This window comes from Arvicola amphibius, chromosome 4 (assembly GCF_903992535.2).
Source record: "Arvicola amphibius chromosome 4, mArvAmp1.2, whole genome shotgun sequence".
Classification (NCBI taxonomy): domain Eukaryota; kingdom Metazoa; phylum Chordata; class Mammalia; order Rodentia; family Cricetidae; genus Arvicola; species Arvicola amphibius.
Window position 1 is genome coordinate 59,485,209 of NC_052050.1, and position 22,512 is coordinate 59,507,720.

The 22,512-nt window shown below is 49.7% G+C and overlaps 2 protein-coding genes across 2 annotated transcripts in view; one reads left to right on the forward strand and one right to left on the reverse strand.

Moving 5' to 3' along the window:
* Epn2 (epsin 2) overlaps positions 1-8,648 on the forward strand; it is a 66,231-nt gene extending 57,583 nt beyond the window's left edge. Inside the window, 4 exon segments of the mRNA XM_038328003.1 lie at positions 2,825-2,989; positions 3,450-3,536; positions 4,145-4,360; positions 6,174-8,648. Of these exon segments, the coding sequence (XP_038183931.1) occupies positions 2,825-2,989; positions 3,450-3,536; positions 4,145-4,360; positions 6,174-6,463 (758 nt within the window). The 3' untranslated portion in view covers positions 6,464-8,648.
* A 5,472-nt stretch (positions 8,649-14,120) lies between these two features.
* Positions 14,121-22,169, reverse strand: B9d1 (B9 domain containing 1). The gene is made up of 7 exons (XM_038327306.1): positions 22,056-22,169; positions 20,935-21,003; positions 18,841-18,952; positions 17,473-17,569; positions 17,090-17,152; positions 14,600-14,667; positions 14,121-14,401 (listed from the first exon to the last, which is right to left on the reverse strand). The coding sequence occupies exons 1-7, from the start codon at positions 22,116-22,118 to the stop codon at positions 14,259-14,261; spliced, it is 615 nt and encodes a 204-aa protein (XP_038183234.1). The 5' UTR covers positions 22,119-22,169; the 3' UTR covers positions 14,121-14,258.
* Between the last annotated feature and the right edge of the window lie 343 nt (positions 22,170-22,512).

The window sequence follows — 22,512 nt, forward strand, 5'->3', positions numbered from 1 at the left end:
GTTAACTATCTCCCCACCCGACCCCACTCCCATTGGCTAGAGTTGGGGCTAGAATTGTCCACACTTCTACGATAGGAAATTCAGTCCAGCAAAACAAAACAAAACAAAACAAAAAAAAAAAAACCAATCCTGGTTAGATGGGTAGTTTTGGTAAATGGTCTAAAAGAAGGTAAATGGAGGATTCTAGCATGACTAGGGCATAGAGCAGGAAGGACACAAGACAGGTTCAGTGGGGCCTGAGACAGAAGGCGGGAAGTTTCTCTGTGTCTGAGGAGCCTAGGCATGGAGGCTGTGTGGATGTCTGTGGCTTACATTTCTTTGGGGCTTATGAAGAGTTCATGTCTGAGGATGATGGCCAAGAGAAAGTCACCGTTGAGGTCTAGGAAGCAGGATTGCTAACACACCTTGTCCAGGTAGCCCGTGTGAGTAAAGGAAGACTGTCCAGGCAAGGAGCTGGACAGTGATGGTGATGAGCACAGTGGAACAAGCTTCAGTGAGCATGCGGAAACCCTTGTTAGACCTAAACATCATTGCTAGAAAGTTTCCTGAAGATAATTGTGGAAACAAGATGTTTGAAATTCAGAAGCAACTTCCAAATCCACAAGTCTAGGACTTTATATTCAGTGGAGTACACTTCAAAGGAGGAGGGGGGCTACATCTTGTGGCAGAGCATGATGAGAACTGCCAGGGTTTATAGGTAAATTCTAATAGCACTCAGAAACAGTTCTTTTTATCCAGAGCCCTTCAAAGAACAGAAAATAAGAATTTCTACGCAGTTTCCAGAGACACCAAATTAGACAGAGAGTACAGTGTGGGTTCAACTATTTTAGGCCAGGACCACTTATGAATATGGATGTATTGGAAAGAAATGTAAACCAGGAAAGTGTTTTAAAGATAGAGTATATTATGGAAATTCCTCGGTGAGAACCAAGTCCTTAGAAACTGGCCCTACTAAAGTGTAAAGCAAATGTACAATCACTTCGATAGAAGCAGAGACGGCTTTTCTTCGAAATATTTTTTGCAGTCTTAGAATAATAGGGAAATGCCCATAACACTTGTGGCTTCTAAGTGGAGGCAGTCTGGGGCGGGGGAAATAGATGCCTTGGTAAAGTATCTGCTGGTCAGTTTTGGGACAAGCCTCCCACACATGCTTACTTAAAGCCAGGCATAGTGGTTCATGTCTGTAATCCAGCCTCAGCAGAGCAGGGAGGTAGATGTCCTCCTTGGAGCTGATTATCCAGCCTGTCTGAATTGGTGAGCTCCAGACTCAGTGAGAGACCCTGTCTCAAAAAATAAGGTGAAGAGCAATTGAAGAAGAAAGCAGATGTCAGACTCAAATAAATAAACAAGCAAACAACTTTAAATGGAGGGAAGCCTCTAAGCTAACTAAATACTTAGATGTCAGAAATTTGTTTTTGTGAGGTCAAGTGCAAGACAACATGCCAGTGACCTGTCCCACTACATTGTGAGTGGTTCTAGCCAGTGCCATGGGGTGACAGAAAAATGCCAAAGACATTAACATTTTACAGATACTTAAAACTTTTTACAGATAATTGGATTAAGAATTAATAGAAGCCGGGCAGTGGTGGCGCATGCCTTTAATCCCAGCACTCGGGAGGCAGAGGCAGGCGGATCTCTGTGAGTTCGAGACCAGCCTGGTCTACAAGAGCTAGTTCCAGGACAGGCTCCAAAGCCACAGAGAAACCCTGTCTCGAAAAACCAAAAAAAAAAAAAAAAAAAAAAAAAGGAAAAAGAATCAATACTTTGAACACACTACAATTTAGAGTTCAACAAGATTGCTAGATACAGGCATAGTATACAAAGTTAAAAAAAAACACTCCTAGCATTGATACTAAATTCCTTAGAGTAAATCATACAGTGTTATATAAATTCCAAATAAGAATGATTGAATTTTCATTTTGATTTGGAAAACTCCCTATTCCTGTGATGATTCTTCCCAAATTAATTAGGAATTCAATGCAGGTTTGGTCAAAGTTCCACCACACTTTGTTTTTGTTTGCTTTGGGACAGGAGTTTGTTATATCCCAGGTTGGCTTCAAACTTGTGGTCTTCCTGCCTCTACCCAGCTCTGAGAGTTGAAGAATGTGTACACAGATCCCTTGATCTCTCTATTAACATAACTAAATAATTTATGATCAGTATGGAAAAGCAAGAGCCAGGGACAGCCAGACTCATACTGGGATTTGCCATGCCAGTTAGGAAGAATCATCATTCCCAGTACTTAGAGTAGAAACTAGAGGATCAGAAATTATAGGTCAATCAGGGTGGTGGTGCACATGTCTTTAATCCCAGCACTTGGGAGGCAGAAGCAGGTGGACCTATGAGTTCCAGGCTAGCCTGGTCTTCAGGGGTGAATTCCAGGGCAGCCAGAGCTACACCAAGAAACCCTGTCTTGATACCTCCCTCCCCTGCCCCCCCATAAAAAAACAGTCTTGGCATGGTGTAGCACCCTCTGGGTTGCTGCCTCAGTTGTCAGGGCACAGACTTGTATGCCACTGTATGTTCTGTCCTCACCCCATTTGTCTAGAACTTTCTGAAGTTACTTGTGAGTTTTTATTTTTTCTGGGTTGAGGAGGTTTATTTGGTCTACAGTTTGAGGTTACAGTTTATTGCAATGTGTACCATTTTTGCGTAGATGCCTGAGGAGGCGAGAGGATGTCAAATTCTCTGGAACTGGACTTATAGACTAATGTGAGCATGCTGTTGTGAGTCCTGGGAACCAAACCCTGGTTCTCAGCAAAAGCAGTGGAAACTCCTTAACACTCTGTAGCTGCTGTTTGAATTTTGACTCTGACTTCTGCAGGTACTAAGCCAGCTGCCTCTGTGGACCCATGGGGAGTGCCTACCACAGTCAGCACACAGTCTGTCCCTAAGAACCCAGACCCCTGGGCAGCCTCACAGCAGCCTGCCTCCAGTGCTGGGAAAACAGCAGATGCCTGGGGTCCTGCCAAGCCTGGCTCTGCCTCAGGTGATCACTTTGCTCAGCCTGGTCCCCGCAGCTCCACCACTTCTCCCTCCCCCTGGTACACTGGCAGTAGCTAGCCGACTGACCATTTCTGTTCTGGGCCCCAAACAAGGACTCTGGTCTTCTCCTTGGGCTGCAGGCTTGTCTTGCATCTCCCTTGGGATACTTCCCACAGACTTTATCCCAGTGTCCAGGACCTACCACACTCTGGCCCTTAATACATTTGTCATAGGATGGTGGAGTGGAAGCAGTGGTGGGTACTCACGTTCCTTGATCCTACCTATTGCTTTCCAGTCCAAGTGACTGATGGCTTGACCCTGAGTTTACACTGTGATTTGGGGTGGGTTCTCGGGAGGAGCTGCTATGGCCTGTGTTGACTCACTATCCCCATGCAAATTTGGTACCTGTTGTGCTGGGGAGTGGAAAGAGATGCTCTCAATCACCAGCTTATATATCTCTTCAGGGTCTTTTGAACTCTTCAATAATTTCAATGGTACAGCTAAAGATGACTTTTCTGAATTTGACAACCTTCGAACTTCAAAAAAGCCAGGTAGGTTAAAGATGGTTTCTATGTAGCATTTTGTGCATTTGATCATCTGGCTGATATAAGAAGGAACAACACAAGCTTTTTAACTTTGTGTGCGTGCGTGTGTGTGTGTCTGTCTGTCTGTCTGTCTGTCTGTCTGTCTGTCTGTCTGTCTCTTTTGGGAGGTGGTTCTTTCCTATCATCTCAGTATGAGCTTTCAGAAAATTCTGCTCTTTCTGCCTCCTGTCTGCTTTTGGAATGCTGGGATTATGGATGTGAGCCCTCATCTGACTTTTTTATGTGGGTTCTTAGGATTGAACTCAGAGCTTCAGGCTTATGCAGCAAATGCTTTTACCTGTGGAGATATCTCACCGGCTCTATAGCTTGCTTGCACCATATTATCAAGAATTCAGAAAGGAAGAAAATGAATGTAAACAAGTGTATGTCTGTGCTTTGCCATCAGCCTTACTTTTTTTTTTGAGGATTGTACTATCTATACTTGTATGAATCTTGCTTTTCCACTTACCATTTTTAAGTTACATTTATTTAGTAGTTTTTGTGTGTGTACACACTGTTTACAATAGTATACCTGTGGGGGTGAGAAGATAGCTTGCTTTATCCTTGTCTTGCAGCTGAATCAGGGGCCTCAGTACCACCCCAGGACAGCAGAACCACAAGTCCTGACGTCTTTGAGTCTCAACCCCTGACTTCTGCCTCAAGCAAGCCTAGCAGTGCCCGGAAAACACCTGAGTCCTTCCTGGGCCCTAATGCAGCCCTGGTGAACCTGGACTCACTGGTGACCAAACCTGCTCCACCAGCCCAGTCCCTCAATCCCTTTCTGGCACCAGGTGAGCATGTGCTGCTTCATCAACTGCTGTACTGTCTAAAATTGGCCTCTGCCTCTGCCTCTTTTTCCCTCTCGGGGACTGATGACCTGTGGCTGGGAAGGGTTGGAGCCCTCAGGAACTTCACACTGCTGTTTGTCTCTAGGCCTGGTGGGGTGGGTGGGGATGCTACTGTTTAAAGAGGGGTAAGGGTAAGTTAAGGGAATGAATCGTCCTCTTCCTGTAGGAGAGCACTATGTAAAAGCTGTCTGAAAACTGCTTATTAGTGCTAGCTTTAGGTCTAGCGGAAGCTGGTTGTTGTGCTGTGTCTATCCCATGTATAGGAAAAGCAGCACTTTAGCGATTTAGAATATGCTACTCCTCAAGGTGGAAGGGCTTTTGCCATAGTGCCTAGCACAGCATTCTGCACAGCATGTTCCAGGCTCTGCACTGCCAGAGGACAGACCCAGCCACTTGACCCAGTACTTGTGGTCCCCCTGGCCTGGCCCTGGGCTCTGACCTCCAACCTTCTAGCCCATTTCTACTCTCTTCGATTCCCATGTGCATTGCACTCCCAGCTATATGGAGCTAAATAACAATCCTTAAGGTTTTAGCAGTCCCCTCCTTACCTCCAGGCTACGACATTTCCCACTCAACCCTACTTGTACATTTCCCCTTTCCATATCCCCTCATCTGAGCTCTTCATCTAGCATGTCCTCCTGCCCTTGCTCTGCATAGCCTTCACCTCTTCAACCTCCCAAGAGGAGAAATGTGTCTCCAGTAGTGTCAACACTGACCAGGCTCTATGTCTCAGGGATTAGAGAATTTTAGTTCTCTGTCTCTACAGCTCCCAGCAGAGGAGTATGATCTCTAGAAGTTGAGGTTTGGGGCCTGTGGGCAGATACAGGATCTGTAGAATTTCTAGGTTCTACCCCACCTTGGGGTCCTAATGGATGAAGGCATGGTATCTAGAGAAAAGTTGCCCTGTGGGTAGAGCTGAACAGGACCAGAGCCCTCAGCTCATCTGGCCCATTCCTGCCCCTGGACTCTTGTCCCCGGTGCGGTGGTCCTTGCCTACAAACCTGTGATGGCCATGGCCAAATTGAGGAATTTTTGCAGACGTAGTAGACTCAGGTCATTCCAGGCTATATGGGTAGACCTGACTCTCCCACTCTGAGCAAGGGCTGCAGATCACCCTTGTCTTTTGTGACCCTGGTAGAAGTGTCAGAGTGGGTCAGAGGACGGCAACTTGTCATGGTGACTTGTGCTGCTCCTTCATGAGCAGGCCATGTTGGTGAGTGGAGCTTAACAAGCTCAGAGACTTACTGACAGCAGCACCATGTGTCCTGGAAAGACCCACCAGGTATTTCACTGACAGAAGAGCCTTTTGGTTGAGGGAAGTTTAGAGAAGCTGGTAAGACTCAGTAGCAGGTCCTTCTCAAGCCTTCATGGTGCCAAAGTGTACATCCCAGACAGAATGAGGGAGCTGGGCAGCTGACCACAGCCTGGGTACTCACCCTTCAGAGGAACTAGAATACTCAAGCCTGTGTGCTCTTGGCTCTGCCTTGTTTATCTGTGGCCCTGGACAGGTCCCATACTCCTCACAGCTATAGTCTTCTTGGCCTCAGCAGTCTGGAGATGTTTGCCAATGCTGGTGTCTCCTGTGGAGTCTGCCCTCCAGATCAGTGTTGAAGTGCCGTGTGTGTGTGTGTGTGTGTGTGTGTGTGTGTGTGTTTGTGAGAGAGAGAGAGAGAGAGAGAGAGAGAGAGACCGAACTGTCCTGAGAGGATAGTGCCTTCCTATGACTCACCTTGTGTTCTCCTTGCTCTTTTATCAGGTGCTGCAACCCCAACCCCTGTCAACCCCTTCCAGGTCAACCAGCCCCAGCCGCTGACACTTAATCAGCTTCGGGGGAGCCCTGTCCTTGGGAGCAGTGCATCCTTTGGGTCTGGTACAGGGATGGAGCCTGTGGCCCCTGTGACCTCAGTAGCCCCACACTCAACATTGGGGGCCAGTGGCTCTTCGTTAACACCACTAGGCCCTACAGCAATGAACATGGTAGGCAATGTGGGCATTCCCCCGTCAGCAGCTCAGGCCACGGGCACAACCAACCCTTTCCTTCTCTAGTGCCCAGGCTGGTACTTGCCTGAGTGAACACCCAGAGTGCCGAGCCCAAGGAGGTCAAGTGGGAACTCACTCTGATTTGTGTAATGGCTGAGAATATGGTGGTAGGGGTGTTAGAGCTTCAGGTCCAGCTTCCTGGTGAAAGGGTGGTTATTATAGTCCAGACTTTCAGGCTGGAGTACGGGTGGGATGGCCTCCCTGTCCTAGCCGGGCCCCTGTGTCTCTTCCTAAGTGCTCAGCTCTGACTGTGCTCCACTGAGGTCTTGAACAAAGGGGTGTTATCAGTGTTGCCAGATTCTGGGATGCTGTCTAGCCCAGGACTTGGGGCAGTTACATTGTGTGCCCCAGCAGTCCTCAGGGTGTGGACAAGGTGAAGCTCTGGCCCCACTCCACACTGACTGTTGGAAAGTGGTTCTGCATATTTTACTTTTCCTTAGACTCGTGGGAGTCTAAGATAAACACTAGTGTGGGGCTTTAAGCTGACCAGAGCACAGCCCTGCCCCCTGGCTCTGTGCTTGTGCACGTTTGCACATTTTGTTGAGTACAGTTTCATATTTGAGTTTGCAGAATTATCTAATAGTCTTTTTTGGCTAATATTTTTATAATGTGGTTCTTATTTAACTGTCTAGTTTTGATAGAATTGACCAAGTCTGGCTGAATTAAGGTCTTGGCACATATTATTTTAGTGGTCTAATTTCTCTTATTTATGGTTTTAACTGTAAGAAAACTTTAAAAGAAGAGATATTTGGATGACAAAAATATGCCTTATGGAAAACTAAGCAAATTCTTTATAGGAAAAAAATTCAGAATTTGATTACACAGAAAGAATTTTATTAAAACAAAACAAAAACTTCCAACAGTAACAAAAACCTGCAGCCTCCAGTTGCCTTTTTCCTTTCTTCAGCTCTTTTGATGAATTACCAAATCAGTTGATCCTTCAGCCTTTTGCCTAGATCCTGAGAGGCTTTTTTGCTACTAGTATATTGACATCTTAATGTTAAAAGGAAAAACAAACACGCATGATTGTGACTTGCCAGTTTTTATCGACTACTTCCTTTCTTTGTACCTGGCGCACAGGGATTGCCAGGAACTTCTGTTTACTGCACACCAGAAGTGTGGCTGGCTGCCCCATCATCATGCTCAGGTTAATGAGATTGTGTGAAAATGGGGGTGGCTGTGCACTTCTGGGCTCATAGGTCACCAGGGATGGTCCCTAAGCTGAGTTAGAACAGAGACTGACTTTGATGTGTGCTGCCAGCTCCACTCAGACTGTTGACCAGGAAGTGATCCTATCTTACGTTGGAGATGAAAAAGAATGTTCACGTGGTGTCCGTTTCTAACAGACGCGCACGGATGCTGTATTCTCTGCCGACCTCCCGATTCCTCACTCTACTCACTGCTAAGGAAAGTGTTAAATCCCGAATTAGAGACCACAGACTTGCTTTTCCTCAGAGAAAGGATCGCCCCTTTTTGGTCCTGGCAGTTGTGTGGCTGGCCTTTCTGCCCTGTCTCACTATATGAGCTTCTTACTTCAAGGGTGCCCAACCCCGTGCCAGCCCCTCTGTATCCAGGGAAAGTTTTGGTTCTCAGCATCTACATGGTTGACTGAGTGGTTCCTGCTTGAGGAGGACTGCACTCAAGCCCCTCCTGAGTCTGAGAGCCCACATGCTGCTCCTAGGCCCCGCAGACCAAGGTCCCTTCCTAATTACATGCTCTTCCCAGGACTAGGGGCCTACGGGTGGGCTTGGGCTCTGCTGTTCAGGAAGGCTGATGACTGGGCTCCTGCTTGGGAGAGGCGGAGACTTCACGGGACAGGGGAGACAGGGCAGTGTTTCAGATGGCACTTTCTTTGGATCGGATATGCCAGGTCCATATCTGCCTGCTGAGGGCCAGTGATTCTGCTGCAGAAGATGAGAGTCCTTCTGACTGAGGCCCCACCCCAATAGCCACTGGGTTCCCTCCTCCCACAGGATATCCAGCGCATGTCCCTGTTACCCACTGCACTGATCATGAAGCCACTGGCCACTGCCATGTGTGTTGCACACGTGCTACCATGCCCTTCCTGATGGACACCATAAGGAAGTTATCCAGCTGTTCCTCAGTCCCGGGGCTGGTGGTTGGTTTTGGATTTGTGTTGACTGTTGATACTTATTTACTGTATAAATATAATTTATCATTTGTATCATGATGTGGTTTCTGGCTGTGTCCTTTTCCTATCCTGTCTTTATCCATCGAATGTGACAAGATGGCAGAACTGGCTAGGGACGCAGCTTGGTCTGCGGTCAGGCCACCACCCTTACCTAGTGCCTGAGCCTCAGGTCGGCTATTGGTGGACAGCCTGTCTGAAGGCTGTGCTAGGCAAACATTGGCCCAAGTCCATTGCACAGGTGGCTTTCAGTTCTGAGGCCAGCTCTCGGTGTGCTTCAGTGATTTCCCAGTCACTCCTGTCCTAGGTTATTTTTACTCTGTTGAAACACCATGACCAAAAAGCAACTCGGGGTTTGAAAGGGTTTATTTGGTTTATGCTTCCACATTAAGTTAAAAAAAATAAAAAGGAAAGGAAAGGACATGATTACTTCTGGGTATGGTGGAGGAGGAAGTTTATTATAGACATGTGGGAGAGCATGGGCAGAGGCAGGGACATCTGGCAGAGTCCAGAGTGGACATGACCAGGGAAGGAATGGGAGAGAGGGGAATCCAGTCAGGAGGCCAAAGGTACAAGAGGAGGAGGGTAACCAAAATGTCTGGATTATTTGGGCAAGAGCCTCTGGGGGAAAGGCAGCCCACCCCTGGGGCTGGCGACTTCAGGGTAGAGGATGGGGTATTCTATAATCCATACCCTGTAACTGATAGAGACTGAGGGATGCTGGGAGAACCTGGCAGCCAGGTCTGCTTTGATATGTTAAATAGGCACCTCTGCCTTTTCTCCTGGGTTTGAAATTTAGCACACATCACTTACTGTTGATTAATCTCACCCTCACCGTCAGGGTCTCACTTTGTAGCCCTGGCCATCCTGCAACTCTGTAGACCAAACTGACCTCAAAAGAAATCAGACCTGCCTGCCTCTGCCTTCCAAGTGTTGGGCCCCGCGTTCACAGTTCATTATTAAAGGAAGTCCTAGTAGGAACCTGGAGGCAGGAGCTACTGCAGAAGTCATAGAGGAGCATTGTTTACCGGCTTGCTTAGCCTCTTCTCTTATAGAGCCCAGGACTAGCAACCCAAGGATGGTACCGCCCATAGTGAGCTGAGCCCTCCCTCATCTGTCACTAATTAAGAAAATGTCCTACAGCCCCGCCCACAGCCTGAACTCATGAAGACACTCCCCACCCCACCCCACCCGCGTCGAGGCCTCCTCACAAGTCTCATGTCAGATGGACACAAAACCAGCCAGCATACTTTATTTCACATCTCTCCCCAGAAATGCTGTGTCTTAGAAGCTTCCATCTGCCAGTGCCCCGCATAGTAGGGAACAGGCTTGGTTAGCAGGTTCCTGGTTATTGTTAGAGCTGGTCCTGTGGGCACCAAGGCCTGTTTTACCTCTCAGAACAAGAGGTTGTGTAGGCCTTTTGTGTATTCAGCCAAGAATCTAAGGCTTATGGGGCCAGAGTCTTCTCCATTAAGGCAGGCTTCCTGCACAGGGTGAGGGACGCTGCTGTTAATGAGTAGTAGTGTGGGAGGAGCTGAACACAGCACTAGGCCCAGGAGGCCGCCCAGCACAGGAGGGGCCTAGGATGCCCCTCTTCTGAGCAGTTAGGAGCCAGCCCTCTGCTGCCAGCTGGGACTTGTGCTGGGTCCTGTGGTGGTATACCGGCTGGTTTCCCGTCAACTTAGACGAAGGTTGAGAGTCACTGGGAGAGCAGGGAGCTTCAAGTGAGAAAATGCCTCCATATGACTGGGCGTTAGGCAGGCCTGTAGGGGCATTTTCTTGTTTGGTAATCGGTAGGTGAGGTCCACCTTTGGGTAGTGCCATCCCTGGGCTGGTGGTCTTGGGTGCTGTAATAAAGCAGGCTGAGCAAGCCAGTAAGCAGCACCCCTCTATGACCTCTGCTCCCAGGTTCCTGCCCAGACTTCTTTCAATGATGGACTGTGATGTAGAATTCTAAGCTCTTTGTTTTTGTCAGTTCCATGGACACATATTGCTTCTCACCTCATGGCCACCCCCACCTCTGAAACAGGGCTTCTCTGTGGGACAGCCCTGAGAGTCCTGAACTTAGTCTGTAGACCAGACTGGCCTTGAACTTAGATCTGCCTGCCTCTGCCTCTCAAATGCTGGGGTTAAAGGTGAGTGCTATCACAGGCAGCTTTTCATTTGTTCTTTGCTACATGACTAGGCTTTTATTGTTTAATTTTCAGTTTTTTGAGTTTAGAGTTCTCTTACTAATCTTTTTTTAATTGTGTATGAGTATTTTTGAATGTGTGTCTGTTATGTGCATGTGTGCTACCTTTGGAGGCCAGAAGATGGCGTTAGATTACCGCAGACCGCAGTTGCTGACAGCTGTGAGCCACAGGAATCAAATCCTGGTCCTCTAGAAGATCAGCCAGTGCTCTCTGCTGAGCTGTCTCCCCAGTCCTTTCCTGATTTTATGATGCTATTTTTTTAGTTTTCTTTGTTCCTGTTTATTTCTGCGTTTGCCACTGGCTTGTGCTCCCCCAAATGTTGCTTTTCTGGGACATCCTCCCCTCCTCCCACAGAGCTGTTGGTTCAGCCACAGATCCTCCCTTGAGCTCTGTCAGTGGCTCTTTGCTGTGTGTTCTGCACTCTCCTACCACCCTAGTGGTAGTCTGTACCATAGACAGTAATTTCTAGTTTTTAATCACAGCATAAACTCATTCCTTGTAACAGTTTCTGGGTCAAGTGTGTATGCAGGAATAAGTTCCCTGCATCCATAATAAAATCCTCCCGCAAAAAAAAAAAAAAAAAAAATGCCCAGCAGGGATGTCCTTGCAGCACCCCTTCTGACTAGAACCTAACACCAGATGGTTCCCTCATCACGCTTCCTTCAGCGTGGGCTTCTAAGGGCTTCATGGACAAGAGCAAGGGCCACTCTGGAGGTTCCTATATGGTGGACAACCTTGCAGCATTTTGTAAGCATCCCAGTGGGACACAAGAAGCCTACGAGATGTAGTCTACTAGTTTGACCATGAAAAAGTGAACAGTCTGTAAACACAACTGTGTGACAGTGGAGGGTAAACATGGGTTTCATATCTTAAGAGTCACATGTCACCGGGTGGAGATGGTGCACACTTTGAATTTTAGCATATGGGAGGCAGAGGAAGGCACATCTCTTGAGTTCAAGGCCAGCCTAATCTACAGAGCAAGTTCCAGGGCAGCCAAAGCTACACAAACACTGTCATGGGGAAAACAAAACAAAAACAACAGAAAAACGAAAAGGTCTCGTGGCTGGCACCCACCTACATTTTAGACACACTCTAGCCATTGACCTCCAAAGTCTTCCACTGCATGGTCTCTCATCTTGACTGGCAGGCACGCCAGAGGCTCTGAAGTGAAGGTACCTTTCTGTGCCTTGATTGGGGTTGGGTTGTGCATTCATTGAAACTGATCATACAGCACAGATTTGTGTGTATTTTGTTGGATGTAAACGTTCACTTGAAAGATGAATAGTACAGAACTCTGGCTAATAATATGCATGCTGCAACCCACAGCTTGTGACCTGCTAAGCACAGGTGGACTGGAGAGGACAGATGGACCAATGGAAAATGCAAGTACAGTCTCTGTTCTTTGGTGTCCTGGGTGGCTAGAACCCTACTAGGGCACCAAAATGTGAGGCCTTGTATAAATGGTGTAATATTTGCATAGTGCTTACTCCATGAAGATGTGACTCCTGTACTTAAAGTCATCTGTAGATGGCTGGTAATACCAAACACAATGAAAATAACACAATTGCTATGATCAAGGGGTGGGGACAAGAAGAGTCTACACATTTCTGTAAATGTTTGGTTTTTGGCCCTGGAACCTTGGTTTGTGGGACCTGCAGATATTGAATCCTGACCGCAGGAAAATGTCTGTAATTTTTAGATGGTAGGTTTGTTATTCATTGTAAAGTCATTTCAACTTTTCTGTGGTTAGCTTCATAGTGTTGAAGAAAGGGGTATTTGCCCATTATGTTAAAGCTTTTGGCAGATGAAACCATGGTATCTGAGGCCTGAGATGGACTGCAAAGGGACAGTACTTTGGAGGTGGGAAAAGGCTAAGTGGCATGGGTGTCGGGCAAGAGACCTGCAAATGAAATAGGGTTAGATGCAGAGGACATATTAGGGGCTCCTGAACCAAGAGCTTAGTGACGGCTGAAACCAGTGAGCTTGAGGAAGGGACTGCTCATCGTGGATGTGACAGTGGGGAAAAGACAGTGTGATATGGCCTCTGCATCTCCAGGGTAAGAGGAGGCACTTGAGATGGGGAGTATAGGTGTGCTGATGGTCTAAAGATAGGTGGGCATGTGGGAGTGGCCTGAGGAACACTCAGGAACTTTGGGCAGAGTGAGGTCCCCAGGGTATGATGGTGGATTAAGAGATCACTATGGCAGATGAGATTCTGCTGAGCTAGTATAAAGGAACACAGAAGGTGGAGTATGTACAAAGGACACCCATGAGTGCTAATGGGCAGACAGGACACTGGGGCTGCAGGCCCTGGATGGCAAAAAGGCAGCCACATGAGGGAGGTACCGGTCTGAGAGAGATGCTTGGGTGATGCAGTTGTCAACATCCCCGCAAGTACGGAGGCTATGTATGGAAAAGGCTACCCACAAGAACAGCTGGAGGAAACTGAATATCAAGAGCAAACTCTTGGTGTGGGTTGCTGGCTTAGACCTAGGGAAGCAGTCTGGAAGTGGTGATGTGCAAAGAAACAAATGCTATCTGGAGAGCTGAAGTGGACCCTGTAGGAGAGGATGGAGCTACAGAGACAGGGCTGCTTCAGAAGGCAGGAGGAGCTTGCCGTTCAGGGAACTTTGCTGACAGATCAAAAGTTCCAAAAGCCCAGCTGAGGGGTGTGTGGGTCTGAAAGGCAGTCTGGCCCAGGTGGGCTCTTGGAGCATATAACTCAGATGTGTAGGAGTGTGACTGGTGGTTTGAAGACATGGTGAAAGCCTTGTTCAGCGTGTCTGCTGGACAGCAGAGGCCAGATGCAGCAGCCTCAGTACATGCTAGGTCTCCATTGCATGCATGGGGAAACTGGAGGCCCAGTTGCTCTCCCACAGATACCAGGGTGCTGGGCTGTGGGTGCTGCCAGAAAGTTGCGCTGATGGCACAGCCTCCTGCCTGGGATGCTTCTTGCCCTAGCAAGATGTTTCCTCAGGCTTCTCGCAGTGCACTACAGTTGGGTGACATGGGAGATATAAAGGGAAGATGGAAGGCAGGTGCCCCAGGATACTTCTTGTAGATTATGCTAACAGTATTGTGGACAGCCATAGTGCCAGCCATGAAGCAAGAGACTTAACTTCCTGATGTGAAAGAAGACACGTCTTAGAGATGAGTATTGAGGACCTCGGGAGGGTCTCAGCTCTGAAAAGTCAGTTAGCAATCCTGGGGAGGCTGACTCCTCACTCCAGCATGGCATTGCATCCTTCTGGGAGGTTGAGCCCCAGGCCTGTTCCTGTAGGGGAGGTGCTAATGAAGAAAGCAAGAAATCCAGGCCCCAGAATTTCTGAAAAAATGTGAAACTTTATTCTAGAAAACTATCTTCAGCTCTCCAACTTCCCAGTTAGGCTGCTTGAGTCCTTGATTATCTGTGGGCTGTGGGGTCCCCAGGCCACAGTGGTGGACAGAAAGGCTGATGCTTTCATTGTGGGTTGCCCTGTGGCAGGCTGGGACCCAGTATTCCTTGTGTGTGCACAGGCCCAGTGTCATAGCCCAGCTTCTTCATGTCCTTGGTTACCACATTGAAGAGGAGGGTGACAAATCCCTGCGAGCGGACACGGGTCACTGGAGACATGAGGTTAGCATTAGCCGGGTTTGTCAGGGATGGATCTAGCAAACTACCTGCTGAAGCCCTTGTGTAGGAGGTATTCTAGAAAATTCTTTAGGTGGCTTGTATATTGCCAGGTTCCAGTTGTCTGACAGCTCCCTGGCTTTCACCCATCACCTCATTCCTTCAGCTAGGATTGGAAACATCAGTTTTACCTTCTCGGCCTTCACCCTGGGCCACCACCTTGGGGTCTGTGTACTCTGGCCGCCGTCCCATGAACCAGCTGAGGACACAGGAAAACACCAGTGAGGAACACTTGGAAGTTGCTGGCCTTAGACACTGAGTAGGAGTGCTCCTGGCATCCTCTAAGTGTAGGACAACCTTTTGCCTATCTGGAGGCCAGGTAGGGTGCCAGATGTCCCATTTGGGTCTATGGCCAACAGTCCTGGCAGGGCTTCTGCCAGGTGCTCCAGGAAGTGTCCAGCCCGCCCAGGCAAGTCCTGTGGGTTTGCATCACCAAGCACAACCCCATGGGCACCCCCCCAAAAAAAGCAGATGGGTCAGGAGAGGAGAAGCAGGACAATGTGACCCTTAGCCTCCTCGGGAGAGAACCCAGTTTCAAGAAGTGCCAGACTCACCTCCCCAAACTGCCTCGTATGGGATTCAGAACAAGTCCCACCCTGTCACTGAACCTGTTTGTCTACAGTAAGAGATAATCACACCTACCTCATGGGACAAAAGAAGCGTAGGCACCCTGTCAGCTACCACAGAACGTTACCCTTGGGAGGATCTGGTCTTGGAAGGCTCTGGGTAACAAGTTACCTGACATTTAAAGTCTTAGCTAGCTAGGGGTATCATTTAGTCCCCCAGGCTCTGGCTGGCAAACTCAGAAGCACTTTCTACGAATGTCTAGTAACCCACATAGGGCACAATCCCACTGCACCCCGACTTCAGATCTTGGGCCCACTCAGGCCTCTGAGGCACATCGACAGGATGTACAGGCCCAGGATTAGCCGAAGCACAGCAACCAGGACCAACTCAGACTTTGTGGGACCAGTCCACCAGCATTCCTGGTTGCCTGTGGAGGTAGGGTTCTGTCTTTTCCCTGGGCACTTTGCAGCAGGCTTGAAAGGTAATCATGACTACACATCCACCACCCATAACTATGCTGAGGGCATGGCTGGATCCCTGGGCTCCCAGGCTAGACCTCAGCAGCCCTATTGGACTGCTGGGCAGGGCAGGGGGTCCTGAGGGAACAGCAGTACGCACTGCTATTCAGATAAGGGGCGGGGGCAGGGAGCATGGGTGAGGAAACCAGGGTCCCTGGAGTTCCAGAAGACACTGGCCGTGTGCGTGTGTATATATACACCTCTTCCTGCTTTCCCATCGGAGCAAAGCTCTAACTATTCACCTCAGTACTGAGGAGTCTCAGAGAGAATCCCTGGCAATAAAGGCACATCCTACCCTCGCTGGGTCCCAGTTCTCTTCTAATCTACATTTGGTTTTCTCATCTGAGAAGAGGCAGACTGTTCAGGGAGAATATTCCAGGCAAGGGCTAAGGCAGAGCAGAACCTAGTGGGCTCAAAAAATCCAAGGCCAGGCAAATGGGAAGCAAGAAAGAGGCTGGCATCCTGGCTCAAGTGACTCCTCAATGAAGAGGGTGTGCCAAGGCAGCTTCCAGCAGCGACACCACCTTATGGGCTTTGCAAAGACTGGGGTGGAGGGAGGGGCTACAGTGGCTGAGTAACAGCTCTAAGGCTACTGGGCAGGGACTGAAGACATTGGGAAGGTGGCCTTATTTGTGAGGAGGGTCTATGTGGGAGTTACTAAGATTGCTGCAAGGTGGGGATTATCCTGGGTTATCCAGGCAGGCATAGGCAAGGTGCTGCCAGTCGGTCCTCCTACAGCCCAGAACCATTTTTTCAGACCTCTCAAAAATGGGTCCAGGCCTCTTCTCCAGGGCTATAGGACTCTGGCCAGGTCCCCCCCTCTGTCTGATGCTAGCTTACAAGAGGCTGCTCACTGGCTGCTGCCTAGGAACCCAGGGGCCCTTCACTTGCCTTTCATCCTTGTCAGCCTAGCGGGGAGCAGAGGTGACAGGCAGCTGGCTGGGCTAGCAGGCCCTTCAAACCCCTACTTGGATGTGGCAAAGGCCTTCCCTCTGGGCCATCTCCAAGGCTCTTGTTCTGTTCTCTGGGACCTTCTTGATGCTGTGTCCTGGCTCCTCCCTGTACCCTTACCCCCCATCCCCAATCCCTCACACTTGCTGGCAGCAGCACCTTTCTAACTGCTCCTAACTCTTTAGTTCTCCTGAGGGACTGCAAGAGCTCTCAGGGCCCGGGTATGGAACATGGCTCCCAGGTTCTTCATGGCTGCTGCTTGACTCTGCTCTTGTTCTTACTTAAAGCGGCTTCCCAGGGGTACCCATGAGGAGTTTGCCTCATGCTGCTGCAGCCTGACAAACATGTCCATGTGACAAAGACAGACAGGGCACAGAAGAGAGCCTCAGAGCCTTAAGCTGCCAGAAAGTGGCCAAGGAAGCCCAAGGATTTGGCAGTGCCCCTGCCTACATTCACGTTTCCATCTGTCTCTAGGTGCTGCCTGTGAAGACCTGGGCGGTTTCCAGGTCCTGGGAGGGTGGAAGGTGCTGGCCAATTGGTTACCCATTAGCTCAACAGCAGCAAGGCTGCAAGTGGAAGACCCACCTTGTGAACTTCTGCAGAGTAGACGTAGAATCCGGCACAAACATGGGGATGGTCCTCTTGTGCCTGAAACATATGTTTTCACACAGATGTGCTGAGGAACAGTCCTGGCCCTGTGGAAACCTTCACAGGCCAGGGTGCATGCCTGTACGGATGAAGGTGTGTGGCTGTACACAGGATCTGTTCTTTCTACGCCCACCTCCAACCCTCTCCAGTAGCACAGGCATCCCACCTACGTGTGTCTCTTCCCGGGTGCAGACTATACCCAGGCCACTTGGACCCCTGAATATATCTTGCCCAAGTCCAAGGAAGGGCAGTGACCAGAAAGCCTAAAAGTGCTGTCCCCAGGGTTTGCCTGCCCAATAAGGGGCAGACTGGGCACCTACCGTCCAGGAGAGAAAGGTACATGCACCACTCCGTAGCCTCGGACCACATCGTTCCCAAACACGTCTGGTCCATACACACTGAGCACGATCTGTGGCCCTTGGGAAGGACAAGGTTGGCATGTGGGGAAACGGCTGAGGTATGGAGCAGGGACTCAGGATGCTGGCCAAGGCCCTGGGAACCCTGTCCACACCCAGGGCTTCTGTCCTGCTACTTTCTGGGCCTCTGCTGGTGCCCTGGAAGCACTCTCCATACCTCTGCTCATAGCTGGGGAGAGCCAAGACACTGGGTAGACACAGGAAGCCCTTTGGAGGCTCCGTGCCAATCCTGGGGCCCTGCTTTCTTCCTTTCTGATGGATATAGTCTTCCCAAACTAGGACACTGTGGGAGGGGCTTGTTCTGAAAGTTCTGAGAGCCTTCCAGGTATTTCTTCTTAACATACTGATGTTTACATATGCTTCCTCATCACCTGCAGCCAGGGCAGCCAGGCCTCCACCTCCTAGGTGTCTGACCTCTAGGCAGAGCAGATTGCTGCAACTCCAGATTGATGGGAGGCCTAGAAGCTGGCTCTGTGGTTACTGCTGAATGGCCTCAGACAAGTTTCCCAACTTTTTTGCCCTCAGCTTTCTTGTGTCTAAAAGCTTTGGAATAGTACCAGACATGAGGTACTCAGTAAAGGGTAATTAAATCTGTGTCCTTCCCACTACTACTATGCCACCAAAAGTAACCTGTGAGTTACTCGGTTCATATATAGTGGTTTGTCCATTCTCAACACCAAATAACTGATCACCACAGCTGTACCGCAGTCAGCTGTGAGGAGTGAGAGCCCCTGGGCTGCTGCTCCTTGAAGAACAACTACATACAGACTCTTGACACACTCGTGTACCCATCCCTGAGCACACTGCTGGGTGTGTGCTCAGGAAGGGACTCATGCAGACAGGTTCACATTACACTCCTCTCCACGGGAGCTTCCCCCAGCGGTGTTCTCTGAGCTGCTACCACTACGCACTTGCCAGCCTTGGCAGATCAGCGTTAACCTGGCCTGTTCAGCCTCCATGGCTTTGTGAGCTTGGCGACGGCTCAGATTAGAAGGGTGGCTGTGGGATTATGGGGAGGCTTTGGCCGGAATGAACTAAGGCTCAGGAGAGTGTCCCATGCCACCAGCACAGGGCAAGCAGGTACCGGAGCTGACTGGAGCACTAGGCAATGGGGTGGGGGGTTGAGCAACTTGTGGTCAGACCCTCCAGCTAGGTGGCTGCAGCACATCAAAGGCTGGGGCACAAACTAAGCTGGCAGTGGCCACTTGAAGGAGGGGAGTGGTGAGAGGTGCAGCAAGGCCCCACCCCTCCCATCAGGACCCACATACTCACAGCCATAGGGGTTGGTACTTTTAAAGGTGACATCGATTGGGAAGTTCCACACCAGCGCTTGCCGTACATCTTGGCTCTTAGATGCTATCTGTGAGATCCCCTCCTCCAGGCCCTGTATAAACATTGACAGAGACAGCTGATCTCAGTTCCAGGTACTCATGCCCCTTCCACATATGTAGGAAGGCCATTTCAGTTTTTTCTGCATGGCTTGTTCCCACCTTTCTTTAAGATAGTTACCCCAAAGTGCCTTGGTCTGGAGTCTGTCCCCGTTATCTGTATGCTCTAGCTCCCGATGATGCACTGTCCTCTTCCTCTTCATCCTCTTCACCTCTGACTAACAGACTAGAGTGTGTCCTACTTATTGTATTGGTTTCCTCTACAGTGGGAACATCTGGCAGGCACTGGTCACTCTCAGAGGACTCAGTAATAATTACTAAAAACTGTTGGGCCCACGAGATGACTCGGTGGGTAAAAGCGTGTGCTGCACAAGCCCGACAGCCTGAGTGAGTTCCACCCCAGAACCATGGAAAACAAACAGATTAATAGCCCTGGTGTGGCAGTGTGAGGTGAGCTGGAGACGGGAATAGCAGGAGAACAGCCCTGGTGTGAGCAGCTGGAGATGGGGAATAGCAGGAGAACAGCCCTGGTGTGAGCAGCTGGAGACGGGGAATAGCAGGAGAACAGCCCTGGTGTGAGCAGCTGGAGACGGGGAATAGCAGGAGAACAGCCCTGGTGTGAGCAGCTATACACAGGAATGGCAGGAGATGCTCTCGGAGTACAAAACACAGCAGCAAGAAACAAGAGTCTCTGCCTTAAAACAATGTGGAGATGAGAACCAGCTCCAGAAAAGTTGTCCTCTGTCCCCAGCGTGTGTGCTATAGTGTGTGTTTGCATGTGCTTGTACACACAAAATAAAATTGCTTTTAAAATTCATTTTATAGCCAGGCAGTGGTGGCGCACACCTTTAATCCCAGCACTCACGAGGCAGAGGCAGAAGGATCTCTGTGAGTTTGAGGCCAGCCTGGTCTACAGAGCAAGTTCCAGGATAGCCAGAGCTACACGAAGAAACCCTATTTTGAAATCCCCTCCCCCAATTTTCATTTTACTGCATTTTGCTTGTATGCATGTCTGTGTACTGTGTATGTACCTGGTGTCCATGGAGGCCAGAAGAGGGCTTCAGATCCCCTGGGAATAGAGTTATAGATGATTGTGAGCCATGTGGGTGCTGGATATCAATTTGGGGTCCTCTGCAAGAATATGCACTCAATGCTCAGTCATCTCTCCAGCTCACAACCACCTAAGCTCCAGCTCCAGGGGATCTGACCTCTGACCTCATGGGCACTTGCATTTCACACCCATACACATATACATAATTTAAAATCAAATCTCTAATAAACATCGAAGCATCTTTTAAAAAAAATATAAGTACCATTAGAGAAAAAGAAAACAAGCAAAAAGTATTAACATGTCTGTGGTGCAAATGAAGAAGCCCAGGCTCAAAGAAGTTGGGCTTCCATATTTTTTATTTTCCCATTTGTTTGGGTCTTATATATGTAGCCCAGGTTAACCTTGAACTCCCAGAGATGCTCCTGCCTCAGCCTCTGTGCTGGACTGCAGGCACACAAACCATGTTTGGCTAGCTTCTGCTTTTAAGCTACTGTGAGGGTTCAGTGAGCACTGTGCAAGCAGAAAAGCAGGGCGTGGCAGTGGTCTGCACACAGCCCGTTCCTGCGGTGAAAGACTGCCCTCGAACCCCTGGAGGCGATTCTTCAATCTCTGCTGTCTGAGGAGGGGCCAGCTTGGGGGGGAGGGGTTACTGGCTGATGGTGTTCACAGCCACTGGCAGGCAGTGTTCCAGGGTCTGGCAGCTTAGGCTGCCATTTGTCCCTCTTGGCTGCCACCAGCAGACTCCAAGAATTGTATCAGCGAACCTAGCAGTGGCTGTCTTCCGTAAACTAGCCTTGCCAGGAGCAAAGTCATGCTTGGGTCCACTCTGACCTCAGTGTCTACCTCTTGGGTCTAGGATAGAAGGGCAGGACAGATACTTCAGGAATCACAAAGCTCCAAGGAGGGAGGCCCAGGAGTTCAACTTACCGCTGTGGGGGCCCAGTCCTGGCCGTACACAAAGCAGTACTTGCAGTAGAGGTCATCGTACTCTGGAAACTGAGAGAAAAGCACGCAGGATTCTGTTTAGGGAATGCAAAGTGAGCCCACACATTAGCCAGGCGGGTGCAGAAGGTAGGAATTAGGCGCACGAGGCACCTGGGGTGGAGGGTGTGGAGTTCAGCAGGGCAGGGGACAGAAATGAAGTTGGGGTTAGTCCCAGACTGCCCACCTCGTAGGCTGTTTTTGTGTGTCTTTCTGTCTTGTGTTTCCCAGTCAGTGTCTGGCAGATCCCTTGCCCATCCTTCAGAATTCTCCCACAGGGAACCCGTTCTTCACTCCTTATCTGGCTAAAGATCATTGCTTGGCTCCCTTTGCCTTCTGCATTTCTGCATCCAGGTACTCAATGCCTGTGTCTGCTAACCCTGTCTGACTGAGGAAAGAACAGGTTTTATGCCTCTGTGTGTCCCCAGTGCTGGGCACAAATTAGATATACAGGAACCATGCTGATGTGAAACCCGGGAGGCTACAGTTCTATGGCTAGAACTGAAGGCCTGGGAGAAGGGAGGACCCAGAGTACTCAGCCCAGCTGGGCAGCCTTCCATTGGATAAAATAAAAAGCGAGGATGCAGTCAGTACCTGATCAATCAGGAAGGCAGGGAAACCTACTGAACCTCGGGCCTGGCAGAACGTCAATCACCTAGTCAAACCTCAGAATAAGTGGGAATAATGAGCATTTTCAACAAGCAACCCATAAGAATAATGTAGCCAAGTTCTGAGAGTCAGAAGTAGATTCGAATCCCACTTGGCCACTGCCTTCTGGTAAGTTTTCCTAGCTGTTAAGAGCGTCAGCGGAGCCCACACTCCCATTAGCCCCAGCCCATCACTCAACCAAGTAGACAGGATCCAAGCTGGAGGCCATAGAGTGATTTTGGTACCAGCTCAAGGTCTCGAGGGTTGGGCCCAGAAATCAGGCGCCAATGTTTTCAAACGCTGGTTCTCCTTTCCAACTAATTGAGAGGATCAGAGCAATGACTTGGCTCCCTAGGAAACGAGGGAAGAATCCGGGGAGGGGAACGGGCCGGCCCAAGGCGGGGTGCACGGCGGTTCACCTGGGCACTCTCCACCTGCCCGTTGACCATGAGCAGGAAAACGCTGGGACTCGCAGCAGCCATCGCACCTCTGGGCCGGGAGACCTGCGCAGGCCGCGCGTCGTTGCCAGGAGGTTCCTGGGTTGCCTTGGAAACAGATGGCAAGTCATCTGGGACAAATTTCTCAGCGGCGGCGTTTGTTCAAGAATTAGAATGCGCAGGCGCAGTGAAATTGACGGCCATGGGGACCATCTTCCTTTGCGTTGTGTGAAACTAATCTCCAAGGCCGGGTCCTGGGACCCTCGGGGACTGTGACTCCACTAGCTTGGTCATGCTTGAAGCTTGCAGGCTGGAGAGCTGGGTGATGAGAAGCAGCTGCGGGACTCAGGCCCTCGGAAAGTCACGTGCTAGAGTTACCTCTGGCCAGAAGGTGGCGCTGTGGCCGCACGCAGAGTGGCCCAGCAGGCATAGCCTAGCG

Excerpts from the sequence above, each read along its gene's own strand:
- B9d1 (XM_038327306.1), bottom strand. The coding sequence starts at position 22,118 with ATGGCTGCTGCGAGTCCCAGCGTTTTCCTGCTCATGGTCAACGGGCAG. Across the intron at positions 21,004-22,055 it reads GGCAGGTGGAGAGTGCCCAG|TTTCCAGAGTACGATGACCT; the intron begins GTGAACCGCCGT and ends CTTTTCTCTCAG. Across the intron at positions 14,402-14,599 it reads CCAGGGTGAAGGCCGAGAAG|TGACCCGTGTCCGCTCGCAG; the intron begins GTAAAACTGATG and ends TCATGTCTCCAG.